The 18,889-nt window shown below is 45.7% G+C and overlaps 1 protein-coding gene across 1 annotated transcript in view; it reads left to right on the top strand.

Moving 5' to 3' along the window:
• Nucleotides 1–18,889, top strand: part of PRPS2 (phosphoribosyl pyrophosphate synthetase 2) — a 153,614-nt gene that overhangs the window by 103,118 nt on the left and 31,607 nt on the right. Inside the window, exons 4-5 of the mRNA XM_082246862.1 lie at nt 5,541–5,665; nt 15,332–15,505. Coding sequence (XP_082102988.1) covers nt 5,541–5,665; nt 15,332–15,505 — 299 coding nt within the window. The remainder of the gene's footprint in view (nt 1–5,540; nt 5,666–15,331; nt 15,506–18,889) is intronic.

The raw sequence follows: 18,889 nt of genomic DNA, 5'->3' as shown, positions 1-18,889 counted from the left end.
GCTGGTCTTTTTACGCAGATCTGGTATGCTCCTTGGAGACTTCCTCTCAGTGAAGATCTGCTGTCCCAAGGACTGATCTTCCATCCTGCTTTACAGTGGCTGGCTTTGACCGCTTGGCTGTTGAAAGCCAGATGCTGAAGGATAAAGGGTTGTCTGAATTGGTGATTCCTACGCTTTTTTAAAGCTAGAAAATCTACTTCTAGGAAGATTTCCATTGTACTTAGAAGACATACATTGTGCGGTGTGAATCTCTGCGTGTTCACCCTCACTCTTTCTGTGACTGTGATCTTGGCCTTCCTTCAGCGAGGGGTTGAGCAGCATCGGGCCTTGGGTACCATCAAAGGTCAGGCCTTGGCGATTTTCTTTCAACGTCCGTTGGCCACAATTTTCTTGGTGCGTACCTTTCTCCAGGGAGTGAGACATTTGTTTTCTTCACCCCCCCCCCCCCCTGTTGCGGTCTCCACTGTGCTGTGGGACCTCAACTTGGTATTTGTCAGTTCTCCAGAAACCTCCCTTTGAAAATATTGGGAGATTACCCTGGTCACGTTGTCCCAGAAGGTGGCCTTTTTTGGCGGCTGCGCTGTCTTGTCGTTCACCTTACCTAGTGGTTCACAGGGATAAGGTGGGTCTTCGGCCATGTCCATCCCTTCCAAAGGTCGTCTCCGATTTTCATCTGAATGAAGATATTGTGTTGCCTTCCCTGTGTCCCAAGCCTAAGCATCCTAAGGAAGTTGCCTTGCATTCCCTGGATGTGGTTCAGGGTGTACCTGGCAGCTAGAGAGTCGTTTCGGAAGTCACTTGCTATTTGTCCTTATGGTTGGACCTCCCAAGGGGCTGACTGCTTCTGCTGCGACCATTTCCAGATGGATCAGACAAACTGGTTCAGGCTTGTTCTATTAAGGGTCAGATTTCTCCTTTCCCTGTCAGGGCACACTACTTGGGTGCTTAGTGCCTCCTGGGCCTTCCGCCATTAGGCATCAGTGGTTCAGGTTTGAAAGGCGACCACCTGGTCGTCTGTACACACATTAAAAAGTTTTATAAAGTGGATGTGTTGGCATCTGTGGATGCTTCTTTTGACCACAAAGTTTTGCCGGTTGCTATTTCGAGGACTTGTCCTCCTTTTTGAGGGTGTGTTTTTTTCGGGCAAGCTCCAGTTCTTAGTTAAGCTCCAAGTTACCTGATTGGCTATGTTTAGCCTTGGGGAAGTTTGTTTTCTGCTGTTCCCACCCCTCATGTTTGACACTGCTTTGGGACGTCCCTACATGAAGATTAAGAGCTGTGTCCGTCAAAGAACAAAAGCGAAAAGGATTTTACGTTAAGACAAAAATCCATTTTTTTTTATTTAACACTAAATATAAAAAAGTCGGATTCCTCAGTACTTAGTTTTCATTTGCATCTTGGGAGATTGGTGTCTCAAGGCTTCCTTCTCCTCCTTTAGCTTCTTAGGAAACATTCTGCTATGAAACTGCATGCTTATGTTCCCTTTAGTCCATTTTTTGGTTCTGTTTACCGAACTGTATCGTATGGGTAATGTAAGAGATGTGCTTAAATGGTTTTACTAATTATAAATCGAAACCATGACTCTATTATATACAGTTACCTCTTCTGGTCTTGGCTTTATTTCATGCAGTCATACTGGCAAGGAAAGATTCTTATTTGGCGCAGTCAAAATTGAGGGGCGTGTGAATTTTAAAGCTGCAAATCTACTGGGTTTTTCAACACATAGAATACAGAAACTAGAAAAAGGCAAATGTACAGAGCTCAACTTTTACAGTGACAATTTTCTTATGATCCAAATGTAGACCGTATTTTAACTTTTGATTATAAATCAAAAAAGGGACCAGAGGGGCAGAGTTTGAACAGTTTTCTGAAAGATTGCTTTGTGTAACCTGTTGCATTTATGGCCATGTTGCAGGGCCTCCAGTTTTTTTACTGGGATGTCGCCATACTTAAAGTATTTACTAAGAGCAGGCACATAAATGTGTTGGCTATTACTTTTTATTAGCCAGATAAAGCACCCACTGGGTGCCTCTTTATTTCAGCTTTACATTCTTACTAAGGGTTTGACTTTGGGACTGAGTTCTCCCTAACGTTTCTTCTACTGTCCAATGAGAGTGCTTTAGTCATCATAAGTAAACTGTTATTGGATGAGATGTAGATTTATCCCAGAAGTCGGGACCCTAGTTAGAGTGGTGCCAACTTTTTGCATTTTACTTTCAAATGCTTAAACCAGATATTTGACAGGTGCCTTGCAAAAGTGTCTTGAGGTCCACAATATACATTTCAACAGTCCGACCTGTCGCAAGAATGAGATATTTTTGTTCATGATGTTGGCACACTCTTGCACAGCCAACGCTGACAGATTTACTAGTCTCCCAGGTTACACGTCAGGTCCTCCAAGGGCTAGTATACTGTACATGACCCTACAATGCATGCTGCCAGATATGACCATTTTATTTAATTTTTTTTCCACCATTAGAGATTAGTCAGGTATCCTATGATTTTTAGATAGATCTAACAATCTAATCTTGCCTATAGAGATTTGCATTCTTTGGCTAGACAGCATTGAATGGATTTGAGAGGTTCATATGCATAAGATGGTTGGTGTAGGCTAGACTGTGTGTTTTTACAACCATTACAGAACCCTCAAAATACTAAAGTGTGATGTTTGGTATCTTTAGAAATACTTTGGGGCATATTTATATGAATAAAGGAAAGGTTTGGGACTTTGAGTGAGGTGGAGACCAGAACGCTGGGAGACATGGGTAATAAAAACATTTTATTGTACACCATCAAAAGACAAAGTACAACATGTAAAATAGCGATTCATGTATAAACAGCATATTACAAACATATCGGTCAGTCTGATGCATTTGCAGGTACACAAAATATGCATAAAGTGTATAGGGACTATGGCACTTCGTATTGGCCACACAGTCCAAAGTTGCTACATTATTGCCATACTGTAGGTGGTCTGCATTGTGCACCATGGTAATGAATGTTGAATCAAAAACTTGCTGCAGCAGTTATGGACCTAATATATATCATGTGTTGAATCACACAGAATTGCAATAGGTAAGTAACCGTTAAATTGATTGAGTAGCGATTAATTCCTGTATAGTAGAAAAATTGATGACATCCTTGTAGCTCTAAGTGTTTCATGGCTAAATACCACTCTTCAGGAGCGGATGCCAAAAACTCTGTAAAAAAGTATAAATGTAACTATCTGTTCGACTAAAATCGCATACATGAAAATGAGGGAGGAAAGGGTTATCCAATCCTATGGTTACTTACAAGATGGCTGTCATTGACAAAGTGCGGCTCTGTGGGCGCAGGGCATCGCATGCGCCTCCCCCGGGAGCTGTGGTGGTCATCCCCGCAGTCCCGCACAACGCACCACACAGCACCATAAAAACGAAGTGCAGAGTAATGAAAAAAGGTGGGTTGCTGCTGTGTTGCTGTGAAAAAGCAAAAAAAAAAACTAAGTCTGAAATAACCAAAGTATGGGAAAAATGGCATGTGTAGATGTAGTGGACCAAAAGAACTCTCCACAGCCCAAAAGAAGAAAAAAAATATATATAAATAATAATAAAAATATAAGTAGCGATAGGAAATACTCCAAGAGAATCAGTCAGAATAACCAAGTAGTAAGTAGGTGCAGTATATCCAAAAATAAAAAAATACTAAAGTGGGATGTTTGGTATCTTTAGAAATACTTTGGGGCATATTTATAAAGAAGTGAAAGTGACTTTTAACAAATATTCACTGGTGATGAATTAATCACTCCCATTCACCTACATTGAATGTTTGGTACAGTATCTCACAAAAGAGAGCACAGTGTTCACATTTTTGTAAATATTTTATGTCTTTTAATGTGACAACACTGAAGAAATGACACTTTGCTACAATGTAAAGTAGTGAGCGTGCAGCTTGTAGAACAGTGTAAATGTTGCTGTCCCCTCAAAATAACACACAGCCATTAATGACTAATCCGTTGGCAACAAAAGTGAGTACACCCCTAAGTGAAATTGTCCAAATTAGGCCTAGTTAGCCATTTTCCCTCCCCAGTGTCATGTGACTCGTTAGTGTTACAAGGTCTCAGGTGTGAATGGGGAGCAGCTTTGTTAAATTTGGTGTTATCACTCTTTCTCTTACTGGTCACTGGAAGTTCAACATGGCACCTTATGGCAAAGAACTCTAAGGATCTGAAAAAAAATTGTTGCGCTACATAAAGATGGCCTAGGCTATAAGAAGATTGCCAGGACCCTAAAACGAAGCTGCAGTATGGTGGCAAAGACCATACAGTAGTTTAACAGGACAGATTCCCCTCGGAATAGGCCTCGCCATGGTCGACCAAAGAAGTTGAGAGCACATACTCAGCGTCCTATCCAGAGGTTCTCTCTGTGTGTGTGTGTGGGGGGGGGGGGGGGGGGGGTGTCAGCTTGTCAGTGCTCAGACCATACGCCTCACACTGCATCTAATTTTGGTCTGCATGGCTGTCATCCCAGAAGGAAGCCTCTTCTAAAGATGATGCACAAGAAAGCCCGCAAATAGTTTGCTGAAGACAAGCAGACTAAGGACATGGATTACTGGAACCATGTCCTGTGGTCTGAGGAGACCAATATAAACCTATTTGGTTCAGATGGTGTTAAGCTTGTGTGGCGGCAACCAGGTGAGGAGTACAAAGACAAGTGTGTTTTGCCTACAGTCAAGCATGGTGGTGTCATGGTCTGGGGCTGCATGAGTGCTGCCGGAACTGGGGAGCTACAGTTCATTGAGGGAACCGTGAATACCAACATGTACTGTGACTGATATACTGAAGCAGAGCAGGATTCCCTTTCTTTGGAGACTGGGCCACAGGGCAGTATTCCAACATAATGACCCCACACAGCTCCAAGATGACCACTGCCTTCCTAAAGAAGCTGAAGGTAAAGGTGATTGACTGGCCAAGAATGTCTCCAGACCTCAATTCTATTGAGCATCTTTGAGGCATCCTCAAACGGAAGGTGGAGAAGAGCAAGGTCTCTAACATCCACACCATCTCCGTGATGTCATCATGGAGGAGTGGAAGAGGACTCCAGTGGCAACTTGTGAAGCTCTAGTGAACTCCATGCCCAAGAGGGTTAAGGCAGTGCTGGAAAAAAAAATTGGTGGTCACTTAGGGGTGTACTCACTTTAGTTGCCAGCAGTTTCGACATTAATGGCTGCGTTGAGTTTTTTTGAGGGGACAGCAAATTTACACTGTTATACAAGCTGTACACTCACTGCTTTACATTGTAGCAAAGTGTCATTTCTTCAGTGTTGTCGCATGAAAATATATAATAAACTATTTACAAAAATGTCTGGGGTGTACTCCTGTGAGTTACTGTAAATGTCAGAATAACTGCTTTATAAATCTGCCCCTATGCATTTAAAGTTTAATTCAGATTGTTTGCTCTGTGTCCATTGTTCCTTTTTGGCTTTGAATAAACTTGCTGCTGTTTTTGTTTCTGCTGTCTTATGTAAATGTTTGGTGTATTATTTCAATTTGTGTTTTTCAGGGTTTCTTTGACATTCCTGTAGATAATCTGTATGCTGAACCAGCAGTACTGCAGTGGATTAGGGAGAACATCCCTGAATGGAAGAACTGCATCATTGTATCTCCTGATGCCGGTGGTGCCAAAAGGTACTAGCATTATTCTAGGATTAGAGACATACTGACCTACAATAGAGTTATCTGGAACTAATACAATCAATGTGGAACTAAACCAATAAAATCCAAAGTATCCATTTCAAATTTTCTTATCGAACAACATCCATGACTAGTGATCAGTGACTAGTGATCAATTAGTTAATTCAACCTGGGCATAAAGCGGTAGTAAACAGCATTAAAAAAGCCCCTCCTTCCCCATTGCATACTAGCACATTATGATAAACTTAGTGGTTGTAAACTCACTTTTCTCTTACGTCCTCCGACAGTCGCCGCCTCTTCATATTCGTCACATATGGGGTATTAGACTTTGCTCCGAAGGAGTAGCTAGGCAACAGAATATGTTAACATTAAAGCTTTTAACATATCCCACCCTCAAGGGGTGGTCCCCTCAGTCAATACCCTCCTACTTCCTGCAACCATATCTCAGTTTTAATGTCTAGCTTGTCAGGAGTGGCTGGCTTTTTCTGTGCTGGGGCTTTCTGCCCCAGACTCTTTCTTCTTTTTGAAATTTTGTTTGAGTTTTCTCTCTACCTTTACTTAGCTGTTATTTTTGTCAGCGTTAGTTCTTCTGATGAAGAGGATCATGCGGGCTGGGTCTCGGGCTGATCCCCCTGGTCGCAGGTCGTGGGTCAGTGGCTTCCCAGCCTGCCATCGAGCGTTCAGCCAGGTAACGCTCCTGGCACAGTGAACGACCCATCCCTGTTCGGTGCAGGGATGATTGGTGAGGTGGCTACCTCACTGGACGCTGTGCGGTTTCTTAACCCCCATTTTGTGCGTCTTGAATTGCGACTCTCCCTGCCTCATGTGCAGCGGCTTGTTCGCCTGTGCGGGTCCCCCACGCCATGTGAGGTAAGTGTATTTATGTGGGGACCTGTCTGTCTGGGGGGGTGTCAGTCTGGGACTGTGTAACCTGCCTCTATTCACACTGCTTGTCTCCCTATCTCTCGGCTGCATGCTGTGGGCTGCAAGGGGGGGGGGGGGGAGCTGTGTGACACTATGTGTGTCAGTCTGATCAGTGTGTGAAGCTGTGTGCTGTGGGGCATGTTTGGGCATATACAGCGATCGCTGCGGCGATCTGACATGTATTCTTATACAGGGATGTCATGTGTGCTTTACTGCACTGTGGAGCGGCGTTAACGGCGCCATTTTGCCTACACTCGCTCCGGCCGCATGTTTTACATGCATGGCGGCCATTTTCTTGTAGCCTCCATAGGCTTTCATAGAGCGCCCTGGCAGCATCACTTCCTCTTTCCAGGAACACCGATCGAGGCAGCGGCGAGGGTCTCCTCAGGTTTTATCCTTCTGTTCTTGCTATCCATTGCCTGTGTTCAGTTTGCATATTCCCTGTGGGGGTCTCATTGTGCTTGAGTGTGGCGCGGTGGGCTGCGCTTGCTTAAAGGGGCAGTTAACCCTTTATTGTACAGCATTACAGGGGCAATGGATTCTCAGGAGGGCAAATTTCCTACCGCCTTGGTGGAAAGCCAGGGGACCGCTGTTTCCCCCCCAGGGGGGGATTTAGCCACTATTGTGGCTGGCCTTGCTGCTCAGGTACAGATGCTGGTGGCTGCTCAATCTACTAAAAGGCCCAGAGTTGTTCTTTCCTCTGATTCTGAGGGTGAAGGTGATGGGGCTGTTATGGCGGGGGCCTCCTTATCGGGGTCCCGCTCCTCCCTAGATCTAGTGGGGTCCGAGGTGGAGGCTGATGTTGAGGGGGTTGATAATTCTCCCCCTGGCTCGCCTGAAGAGCTTGCAATCATGGATGAGTTGATTGCTTCCATAAAGCAAATGCTGCGTTTGCAGGATGAAGTGTGTCCTCCCGCCGCCTTGGCGGCTTATGGGATGCAGAGAAAACGCAGGACGCCGCAGGTTTTTCCCTGCAATGATGATTTTCAGCGCGCTGTTAAGGAACAATGGTGCAATCTGCGCAAACCTTTTGCTGTACCAAGTAGATTTAAGCTGCGTTATCCTTTCTCCCCTTCCACTGATGAAAGGTGGTGTGTGCCTCCCCCAGTGGATCACGCAATTGCGGTTTTAAACAAAGCCACTGCGATTCCTGCAGAGGATTCCCCTGTGTTCCGTGATGCCAAGGATAGGAGATTGGAGTCTCTTGCCCGTCATACTTATTCTGTTACGGGTTCTATGCTTAAGGCTCTGTTTGCTTCTCTCATGGCGGCCCAGGCGATCGCAAGTTGGACGCAGATGCTTAGGCGCGTCCTAGTGGCCGATTCGGCCTCGCCGGCGACCCTGGATATGGTGGATCAAATCCACCAGGGTGTCATGTATCTGTGTGATGCGGACCTGGACCTGGTTCCGTTAGCTGCACGCGTGCACAGCGTGGCGGTGTTGTCTCGCCGCCTGGTTTGGTTAAAATGTTGGTCGGTGGACCAGTCTTCACGTAAGACCTTAGCCAATCTACCTTATGATGGGTCTCGCCTTTTTGGGGAGTCCTTGGATGTGTTGATTAAGGGGATCACCGGGGGTAAGAGCACTCTCTTGCCCCATTTCCCCAAGGCTAAGGGGGCTTCTGGGAAGAAGCATGCTAATTTTCGGCCCCCTCAGGGGTCCTTTCGTGCCTTCCGGCCGCACTACAAGGGCAAGCCGTTCAAAGGTCAAGGCTCTCAGAAGAAGCCCTGGTCTGGGAAACAGAAGTCCGGTCAATCCGGATCTGCGGCCCATAACAGTTCGGCCTGAAGGGGCGCCCTCACCCAGTTTTGGGGTGGGGGGACGCTTGCTCGGTTTTCTTCAGCCCTGGTTGGACCGTGTGCGGGACAGATGGGTTCAGGAAATCGTTCGGTCTGGTTACAAGATCGAGTTTCTCTCTCGGCAATGCCACGGCGGTGGCCTACATCAACCACCAAGGGGGCACCAGGAGTGCCCGAGCGGCTCGAGAAGTGGCCGACATTCTGACTTGGGCCGAGACTCATGTCCCGGCGATAACGGCGGTGCACATTCCGGGGGTGGAGAACTGGCAGGCGGACTATCTGAGTCGCCAGACCCTGGATCAGGGGGAATGGTCTCTCCACCCGGCTGTCTTCCAGATGTTGTGCGCGAAGTGGGGTCTTCCAGATGTGGACCTGTTCGCGTCTCGTCTCAACAACAAGGTGAAAAGGTTCGTGGCAAGGACGTGCGACCCTCGGGCAGACGCGTCGGACGCGTTAGTGGCCCCGTGGCATCAGTACAGGCTGATGTATGCGTTTCCACCGATTCAGTTGCTGTCCAGGTTCCTTCGCAGGTTACACTCGGAACGCAGCACGGTGATTCTTGTGGCACCGGACTGGCCTCGCCGGTCCTGGTACGCAGACCTCGTGAATCTGGCGGTCTGCCTCTTCGAGACTATCTACTGTCTCAAGGACCGATATACCATCCTGCTTTACAGTCGCTGGCTTTGACGGCCTGGCTGAGACCGAGGTCCTGAAGGAGAAGGGTCTCTCTCCGGAGGTCGTTCATACTTTGATCAACGCGAGGAAGTCTTCCTCGGAAGGTTTATTACCGTACTTGGAAGGCCTATTTTGCCTGGTGTGAGTCCAGGGGGTTTTCACCCCGCACGTACTCTGTTTCCCGTGTGCTGTCTTTCCTTCAAACGGGAGTTGATCAGCGTTTGGCGCTGGCTACGATAAAGGGTCAGGTCTCTGCACTGGCCGTTCTGTTTCAACGTCCCGTGGCTTCCAACTCTTTGGTTGGCACCTTTGTTCAGGGTGTGAGGCATCTGGTCCCTCCTAGGAGGGATCCTTTGCCCCCTTGGGACTTGAATCTCGTTCTGTCTGTGTTGCAACGTGCTCCTTTTGAACAGATCAGGGAGATCTCGTTGTCTGTTGTCCAAAAAGGGCGCCTTTTTGGTGGCGATCACTTCGGCTCGCAGAGTGTCGGAGCTGGCAGCCTTGTCCTGCAAGTCTCCGTACCTGGTTGTTCATTTGGATAAGGTGGTCTTGCGACCTAATCCTTCTTTTCTTCCGTAACGAGTTTCGGAATTCCATCTTAACGAGGATGTTGTCTTGCCTTCGCTGTGCGCGAAGCCTAAACATCCAAAGGAGGTGAGACTACGTTCTTTGGATGTTGTTCGGGCGATTAGGGTTTACCTTAAATCGACTGAGTCTTTTCGAAAGACGGACTCCTTGTTTGTTCTTCCAGAGGGTCCTCGGAAGGGCATGGCGGCTTCGGCCTCTACCATTGCCAAATGGATCAGGCAGACCATTGAACAGGCCTATGCTTTGCAGGGGAAGGTTCCCCCTGTGCCTGTGAAGGCGCACTCTACTAGATCTTTGAGTACGTCTTGGGCCTGTCGTCATGGGGCTTCTGTAGCCCAGGTGTGTAAGGCGGCGACCTGGTCGACCGTACACACGTTCACAAGATTCTACAAAGTAGATGTTCAGGCATCGGCGGATGCTTCCTTTGGCCGCAAGGTTCTTAGTGCGGCAATTTCCTAGGGTCCCTTGTTGGGGACCTCTGGCTGTTGGGATATGTTTTACATTCCCTGGTTTTTTGTCTTTTCCTGGGTTGTTGCTCCTGTTGAGCACTTGTTTTTTCCTGTTGCCCAGCTGGTTTCCTTCCTTTGGTAAGGTTCCTTTCTTTGATGCGGAGACTGCGTTGCCTTTTCGGCGCGGATGCGTTTCCCACCCCTCATGTTTGCACTGCTTTGGGACGTCCCCATATGTGACGAATATGAAGAGGCGGCGACTGTCGGAGGACGTAAGAGAAAACTGAATTTTTGTAAAATCTTACCTGTAAAATTCCTTTCTCTGAGTCCTCCGACAGTCGCCGCCCCCGCCCCTCTTTTGGGGTTTGGTTGTATACTCTACTGCTATTCCACTAAAACTGAGATATGGTTGCAGGAAGTAGGAGGTATTGACTGAGGGGACCACCCCTTGAGGGTGGGATATGTTAAAAGCTTTAATGTTAACATATTCTGTTGCCTAGCTACTCCTTCGGAGCAAAGTCTAATACCCCATATGTGACGAATATGAAGAGGCGGCGACTGTCGGAGGACTCAGAGAAAGGAATTTTACAGGTAAGATTTTACAAAAATTCAGTTTTTTGTACTTGTACCTACAGGAAAGTCTATAATGCTTACCTGTAGGAAAAGTGAATATCTCCTAAACTTTCACGGTTTACAAGATATTCACACTGCATGCAGGCAGTGACGTCACTCGCGCATGCCCTCCTGAAGGTCTGGCATACTGTGCCTGACCACCTGAGCTCATGCTGTAAACAAGGGCTCCCAAGTGCATTGACTTCATTGTGGCTCTGGCCACTTATGTTGCTGGAGGCCTCAAACCCGGAAGGAAGACTGGAGGAAGGCTTGGTTTTAAGGTAAGTCTCGCATAATGTGCTAGTATGCGATGCATACTAGCACATTATTCATTTGTCTTAGAGGGGATTTTTTTTTTTAGCTGTTTTGCAGTTTACTACAGCTTTAACTTGAGAGCGTAGTGCTCATATGCCGGTGACGTAACCTGCTGCTACACATGTAAATATCTCCTAAACGGTGCACATTTAGGAATAACTGTACCTGCAGGTAAGCCTTATTATAGGTTTACCTGTAGATACCGAACAAAAAGGGGAGTTTACTACTGCTTTAGGAGCATATTCACATTTTTGCACTTTTTTTTTTTTTTTTTTCTTTTGCTTTTCTTTTCATTTAAATGGCATGTCAATCACAAGGGAATACGGTTTTAGTTTTCAGTTGTGCAGTTTTCAGCAATGTGAAAACATGCCACAGTTTCCATTTTGTAAGGTTTAACTATTATGCTTGTAAAATGCACTTTACATTTACTTAGCATGAATTTGCTGGAGAATTGTGGGTATTTATGGTTTAAATATAGCACACCTATTTAACTGCTTTATTTTACATGCTCAGGTGTGTGTGTGTATATGTATGTATGTGTATATATATATATATATATATATGTGTGTGTTTCTTTCATTCGATAGACACAGTACTCCCCCTAAATCCTAACCAGTGGGTTTTATTGCCTCCTCCAGGAGTAGGACTAGGCAGAACAAAAAACACCTGGCTAAGCCCATGGGCCGTCCTCAGCTGGTATATAACCCCCCCCTCTCTCCTCTAGGTAATCCGTTTTAATTTGTCCATTCAAGCGTAAGGCTCCCGGTGGGGATCTCTGGTACTAGAAATTTTCTCCTTACATCTTTTTTTGTTTTCTCTCGGGAGATCTACAATCAACTGCCGGGCTGGATTATCTAGATCCAGTGCCCCCCCCCCCCCCAGCCAGCGAGTGCTTGCAGACTGCATCTATGCGCTAGGTCGGCCGCGACATAGCCTCACAGACATAGGCTGGCCTGCGAGGTAAACGTCTCACAGGGTCGCATACAACCGGGCTTGGGTCTAAGTCGCAGCGGTCCTTTGGCTGACAGTTCCCCTACTTTGGTGGCGAAGAGTTCTGTCTGGAGCGTTATCCGCACCATGGAAGGGTAGGTACAGTCCCCCCTCTCCTCTTTTGGTGATTTTCTTTGGGGTGGACGCAGGTAACCTCCAGGAATGGTCAGACCTGCCTGCAGGTTCCCTCCTCCCATTCCTAAATACCTCACTGAGCTGGGCTTCTCCCACTCTCACCCCCCCTCCCCCCCTGTCTGGACCTAGAGTCTGGTGGGGGTCCCAGGGCAGAGAATGCAGCAGAGACCCCTGGGGTCTCCTCTGCTATCCCCACTCTGTAGGGGTTCTAGGATAGTGTGTGTCCCGCCCTGGTAGTCTGGAGGGGTTCCAGTGTAGGAGACCCCTGGGTGCATGGTCTGTGGTTTGCAGTGTGGGTATAGTGCAGATGAGTCCTAGTGCAGAGACTAATGCAGAGTGCACAGCAGAGTCTCCCCTAAATGTGTCCCCTTGCAGACGGTGCAGCATTGCAGAGGGTGCAGGGAAGATCCTTGCAGCATGCTTTGGTGTTTGTAGCTGATGGTGGCCATTTTCCTTTTAGTCTGGCTGGTCTCCAGTTGGCGGCCATGTTTGTGTAGCAGGATGATGTCACGGGGGCCATTTTCCCTTAGTCTGGGAGATGCTGGAAACAACTGAAGCCTCATGGGGATACCGCAGCTCCTCTTCCTCTAAAGTTTCCTCTACATGTGCTTGGGACATATGAGCAGGAATAGCGTCCACGATGATGCTGGGTTCGAATTCTCGACGCTCCTCCGGTCGGTAAGGTGAGTCTTTTGGGGTCCCTGTTAGCTCTCTGCTGATAGATACCTTGATCCTTGAGGGGATCCTTTTTAGTGGTGCCAAAAGATTTTTAGTACTGCAAGGTCTTTCTTTCCTTTATAGAGCCCCAGCGTCTCATCTCCCCCCTCATGGAGGTGGCAGGTCCCTCAGAATCCCAGCTTCCAGTGGTTGCACTGACGGGGGGGGGGTCCTACAGTCCATAGTGTCCTGGGTGGAAGTGGCATGTGGGCAAAGGCCCAGGAGGAAGTATCCCCTCCCCCCCTCGCCTTCCCCTGCTCAGGTCGTCTCATCTGATTTGGAGCATGATACCGCCATGGACTGGGCCTGTCCAGGGGGTTTTATTATCATACCCCCTGATCCATCCAATAGTGAGAACGATTCCTCCATGGTCTCGGCACTGAATGAAAAAGTGCTGGCACTTATCATTGCAATGCCTGGGACTTTAAGAATGGAGGATGCGGCTGATGTAGCCACGGACAGGGCTGTGTCGTTTGGTAAGCACAAGTCACATCGTACTCCAAAGGTGTTTTCTTATGTGCCTTATTTTGACAGGTTTTCCTGTAAGGAATGGGAGCATCAAAATACCCTTTGTGGTCCCCAAATGTTTTGCTGTATGTTACTCTTTTTTTAAAAAAGTGGTGGCCCCTCGTGTTTCCAGGTTGAATAAAGCAGCCATGATCCCAGTAGAAGAATCCCCGTCCTTTAAGGACCCGGCTGACAAAGCGGATGGCTGTGGCACACAGCAGGTTTACTATGGCTGGTTCGGCATTGCGGCCATTCTTTGCCTCAGCCCTAGTGTCTTACACCCTAACTTAATGGGCCAAGCTTTTGCGCCATGGCCTGGAGGGTGAGCAGGTCCCCGCTGCTTATGTTGATTTAGCGGATTGGTTGGTTCATGGGCTGCAGTTTGTGATGCAGCTCTTGTGCTGTCGAAACTTTTTCAGCAGTGGGGATTAGGCATGTGCTGTGGCTTAAGAATTGTTCCGCAGACCAAGCCTCTAAGAAAACTCTCCTTAATCTGCCCTTTTCAAGGCCATCGCTTGTTTGGGGTTACCATGGATGACGTCATTGGGGTATCATAATGTCTCCTTGCCACATTCAAGGAAAGAGACGGAGCCTTGCTGCAGAAGGGGGTAGTCCTTCTCAGCCCATGGAAAATTCTTTTGTGCTTCTGGGATGGGAGAATAGTGGAAATTTTATATTTTAAATATTATATTCTAATATTTAAAATATTATATTATTGGGGTGGGGGGAAATCTTCGCTGGTTTCTGGCCCTGTGGACTTCTTTGAGCGTCAAAGAGATTCGCAAAATGTTTCTTTTGAGGTTACCCAGAAAGGGGGACAAAGCTTGTCCTTTTTTCAGGTTTTTTTTTTTTTTTTTTTTTTAGGGCTTGAGTCTCCTTGGGTGGATTGATTTCCTGCAAAGATTCAGATAATGTCTGAACTCCCTAAGGTCCCCCCTATCCCTGTCCAGGGAATTGATTTACTTAGGTCTGATTCTTTTTCTGACCAGGGTTGTCCTTTGCATAAACTTCAGGGACCACAGGCTGTTATCCACCAGCTGCTGTCACGCAGATAGTTCTCTCTCCTGTATTGCATACAGGTTCTGAGTCTGGTATCCACCTTCAAAACAGTTCTGTTTGCACGGTCTTACATGCAGCGCCTTTAGCAGCCTTCTGTCATCAGGCTTCAATATCGCAAATTTGCAAGGCGGCCACTTGGTCGTCCATGCATACCTTTACAAAATTCTATCAGGTAAATACTTTTGGCTGCAAAGTAGGCTGTTAAGAGGAACTGTTCCCTCGAGAGGGGTGTGTTTTTTTCTTTAAACTTTATTTTTCAGATACAGCATCTGTGACCCAATTAAGACTCCTGTGTCCTGGTTAAGGCTCTTATGTTTAGCCTTTGGTCATTTTCTCCACCCCTCATTTTCCTTTTGGCACTACTTTTGGACAACCCATTAGTTATGATTTATGGACGGCTGTGTTCATCAAACAAAAGAGAAAATGGTATTTATACCATAGAATCCATTTCTCTGAGCTTATCGATGGACACAGAACCCACCCCTCTGTGGAGTTCTGAAACTTCTAATACTGCTTGCTGCTAAACTTATTACCTTGAGCAGAGGGGGGTTATATACTAGCTAAGGACGGCCCATTGGCGTAGCCAGGTGTTTTTTTTTTTTTTTTTTTTTATTCTGCCTACTCCTGGAGGAGGCAATATAACCCACTAAGTAGGATTAATGGAGCGCTGTGTCTTTCAAACTCCGAGAAATGAATTTTACAGGAAATACAAAAATCCCTTTCTATCCAAAAAACCTATGCCACTATAGTTTTCCCACAAGCATATATAATTTTATGCATCAGACCTGTAAAATACATGTAGCAGTATATCTAGAACAACTTGATATTTGATATGTTAACCCTATATGGAACATTTTTTTTTTTTTTTTTCTTTTTCCGGTCTTTCACAGGGTGACATCAATTGCCGATCGACTGAATGTTGAGTTTGCCTTAATTCACAAGGAAAGGAAAAAGGCCAATGAGGTGGACAGGATGGTATTAGTTGGAGATGTGAAAGATCGGGTTGCAATTCTTGTTGATGACATGGCTGACACATGTGGTACTATATGCCATGCTGCTGACAAGTAAGTAGTCTAAACGCCCATACTGCTGTGCTGGCATTTTAAAGGTTCCTGTTGAAGTAAATGTAGAAAAAAACTATCAGCGCAAAAAATGTGACATTAAATTAAATCATAAAAACCATATCCTAAAATATGTGTACCACAAAATATATAAATATATGTGCTAAATTGGTGTTCCAATATCCGGCTGCTCACACCAAAAATTGTTCTCACTCTTCACAATCAAAATAAGATACCAAACCTAAAAGTGTTGCGCAAGACAGATAAATGTATAAATAAATATATGTGTATATACCAAATAAAATGATATACATGAAGGAAACACCCTTTTGAAAAAATTATACTGTCCTTATAAAGTGCGAATCATACAATGTGCAAAATCAAGTGACTAGAAAGTCCATCAAATAAATCCCATAATCCAACTAGTAGGGTAACGCCTCCGCCATCTAAAGTGGCCTCTCACCTTATTCATAGACCCGAGAATCACCCCGGGTCTACAACAGCTTTTTCCCTCACTGGGGGTTGTGATGGTTATCCACAAAAGGGGTTAATCCAGGGTCCCACCTCCGATCTCCCATGACAGTGTATAAAGGAAGTAAAAGGAAGAAAAAGCTAGTGCTCTCTGCTTTATTCAAGAAGGTTAATTTATTGACAAATGGCCGCACTTACATTGAAAAGCACTCAGCAGTGCATGCATGTAAAACCTCTTTGTAACAACTCAGGAAGGGATGTGACGACCAGTATGCAGGCTCCGCCCCCCTATACGCGTTACGTCAGTGCTCTCTCGGCTCGACTTCCTCGGTAGGGGGCAGTAAAAAGGCGGCGGGCGGTCCGGAAGCAGTTAGATGCAGGACAGTAACAGAGTTCTGTGCTTCATAGTAATAAGCTGTCCCAGAGGAGCAGAAATTTCCCTCCCCCTCCCAAGAGGCAATCAGATTTTTCCTGGATACCTATAAATATTAGTATTCAGTTATTATGGGCATTTAGGAAAAAATCTTTTTTTTTTTTAAGCAATCTACTGAGCTGGCCAGAACCAGCTCTTGAGGGAGTCTATTCCACATTTTCACAGCACTTGCTGTTGTAGCACTACTCCCTTGAGAGCTGCTGGTTACAGGTTCCCCTGGGTTACCATTAGCAACAAAACGACAGTTCAACATTCTCCAAGTAATTTTGGCTCAGTCAGGAAACCGTTTTAGGAGCTTTGGTTTTTTTGTGTTTTTATTGAGAACTTGGATGGGAGAAGGGAATGGGTGGGATACTCCAACTTGTATAACTATGCACAATTAGCTGGGACATCTGCTTAATGCTGATTAACGCTAAGTAGCACTGTATAACGCTAGTCATGGCTAGGCCGCTGCTTCACCTTGTCATAAGCAGTGAAGTAGAATTGAGTGAACTTCCTGAGGTGTACTGTACTGCAGAACAATCTTCAGAGCCCTTCCTGGCACCCCCTTTGTTCCTATTCTTCAGGGTCAACTACACGGCACCCCCTTTACTGTTAAACTTCCTGTGTGAGCTAGCTCCTTGATCCCCTGACTTCTCTGGAATTTTCCCTTTCCTGGGCAGACCCTTTTGGCAAATCCCCGAGTACTCACGACACAGTTTTTCCTGAGAGACTCTGCCACCAACTCAACTGTGAGCACTCTGGATCCTCTGCAGCTCAGCTCCACACCCGGTTCACTAGGCCGAGTGCCTGAACCACCTTCCTCACACCTGCAGGAGGAGAGATCCTTTTTGTGAACTGGTGCCCAAAACTCAACTGCATATTCCAGATGAGGTCTTATGATTTATACAGGGGCAAAATGATATCTCTGTGTGTCTGGAGTCTATACCTCTCAATACAAGAGAGGATATTGCTTGCTTTGGAAACCGCAGCTTGGCATTGCAGGCTATTAAGCAACTGATCTATAAGAACATCCAGATCCTTCTCCACCATTGATTCTCCCAGTTGTACTCCCCGCTAGTATGTATGATGCATGCATATTCTTCGCCCCAAGTGCATACCTTTACATTTATCAACATTAAACCTAATTTGCCACATAGTTGCTCAATTAAACAGTGCATTGAGGGTGGCTTGTAAGTTGGAGACATCCTGTACGGACGTTATTCCACTGCTAAGCTTGGTGTCCTCTGCAAAGACTGAAATGGTACTTTTAATCCCAGACCCTATATAATTTATAAAGATATTAATAAGTAAGGGTTCCAAAACTGAACCTTGGGGTACACCACTAGTGACCTTAGACTAGAGTAATAATCGTTAACCACTACTTTCTGAATACCGTCTTTTAGCCAGTTTTCTATCCATTTACAAACTGATCTTTTCAAGCCTGTAGACTTTTTTTCCTTACACATTAGTCGTATGGGGAACTGTGTCACGCTTTCGCAAAATCTACGTATACCACGTCCTCAGTCACTCCTTTGCCTAAGGTTTTACTTACCACCTCATAAAAAGAAATGCGATTTTGTCTGACAACTTCTGTCTTTCATGAATACATGCCGTCTGTTGCTTAAAATTTTTTTCCAGCAAGAACTCATCTATGTGGTCTTTTATTAAACTCTTCAGTACTTCCCAACTATAGAAGTGAAACTAGCAAGTTTATATTTACTTGATAAAGACTTTGATCCCTTTTTAAAATATTAGCAACAAATTGGCCTTGTGCCAATCCAGTGGTACTTTGCCAGTCCATGGAGTCCCTAAAAGTTAGAAACCATGGCTTTGAAATGACCAAGCTCAACTCCTTTTTTAGGATCTATGACTGTGTGCCATCTTGTCCAGGTGCTTTATTCACCTTTTATTCTGTCTAAATGTTTTTGAACCATATCAATTTTGAGCTGCTGTAACCAAAATATTCCTAGCCACTGCTAGAGGGTGCTGTGTCCTATCGGGAGATCTGCTCTACTTTGAACTAAATAAGCAGCCTATCCTCCAGAAGCAGATTTTTTTTATTTTTTGTCTCAGAGCACAGCATTAAGTATTCAGAGGCAGGAGGCGGCAGGCCATTTTACTTGAAACTCCAGAAAAGGTAACCCATGATAATTCACATTTTACAGGGGATGCTGGAAAAAAAAAATAACCATTAAAAAAAAAAAAAATGCGGCAGTACTTATTTCACAAATTGAAAAAAAAAAAAAAAATTTTGGGTAGTTGGGAAGAGACATGAATTTGCCTGATCATGCTGTACTTTTGTGGAACAGCAGACCACAGCCACCAACCACCACAAGCAACCACCACTTGTAATCTTCAAATTTACTGTATAAATGCTGCTACTGCCCTGAAGCAGGTGGGGTACTAAAGCAGGAGGCTCATCCATGAAAACTACCATTTACAGATGAGAGCGAGCTAAGCAGGAGCCTACATGCTTTAATTTAATACACATTAGTTTTTTC

This window comes from Pelophylax lessonae (genome assembly GCF_965119305.1).
Source record: "Pelophylax lessonae genome assembly, chromosome: 2".
NCBI lineage: Eukaryota > Metazoa > Chordata > Amphibia > Anura > Ranidae > Pelophylax > Pelophylax lessonae.
The sequence above is the reverse complement of the archived record's forward strand: the minus strand, read 5'-3'. Positions and strand labels throughout refer to the sequence as shown.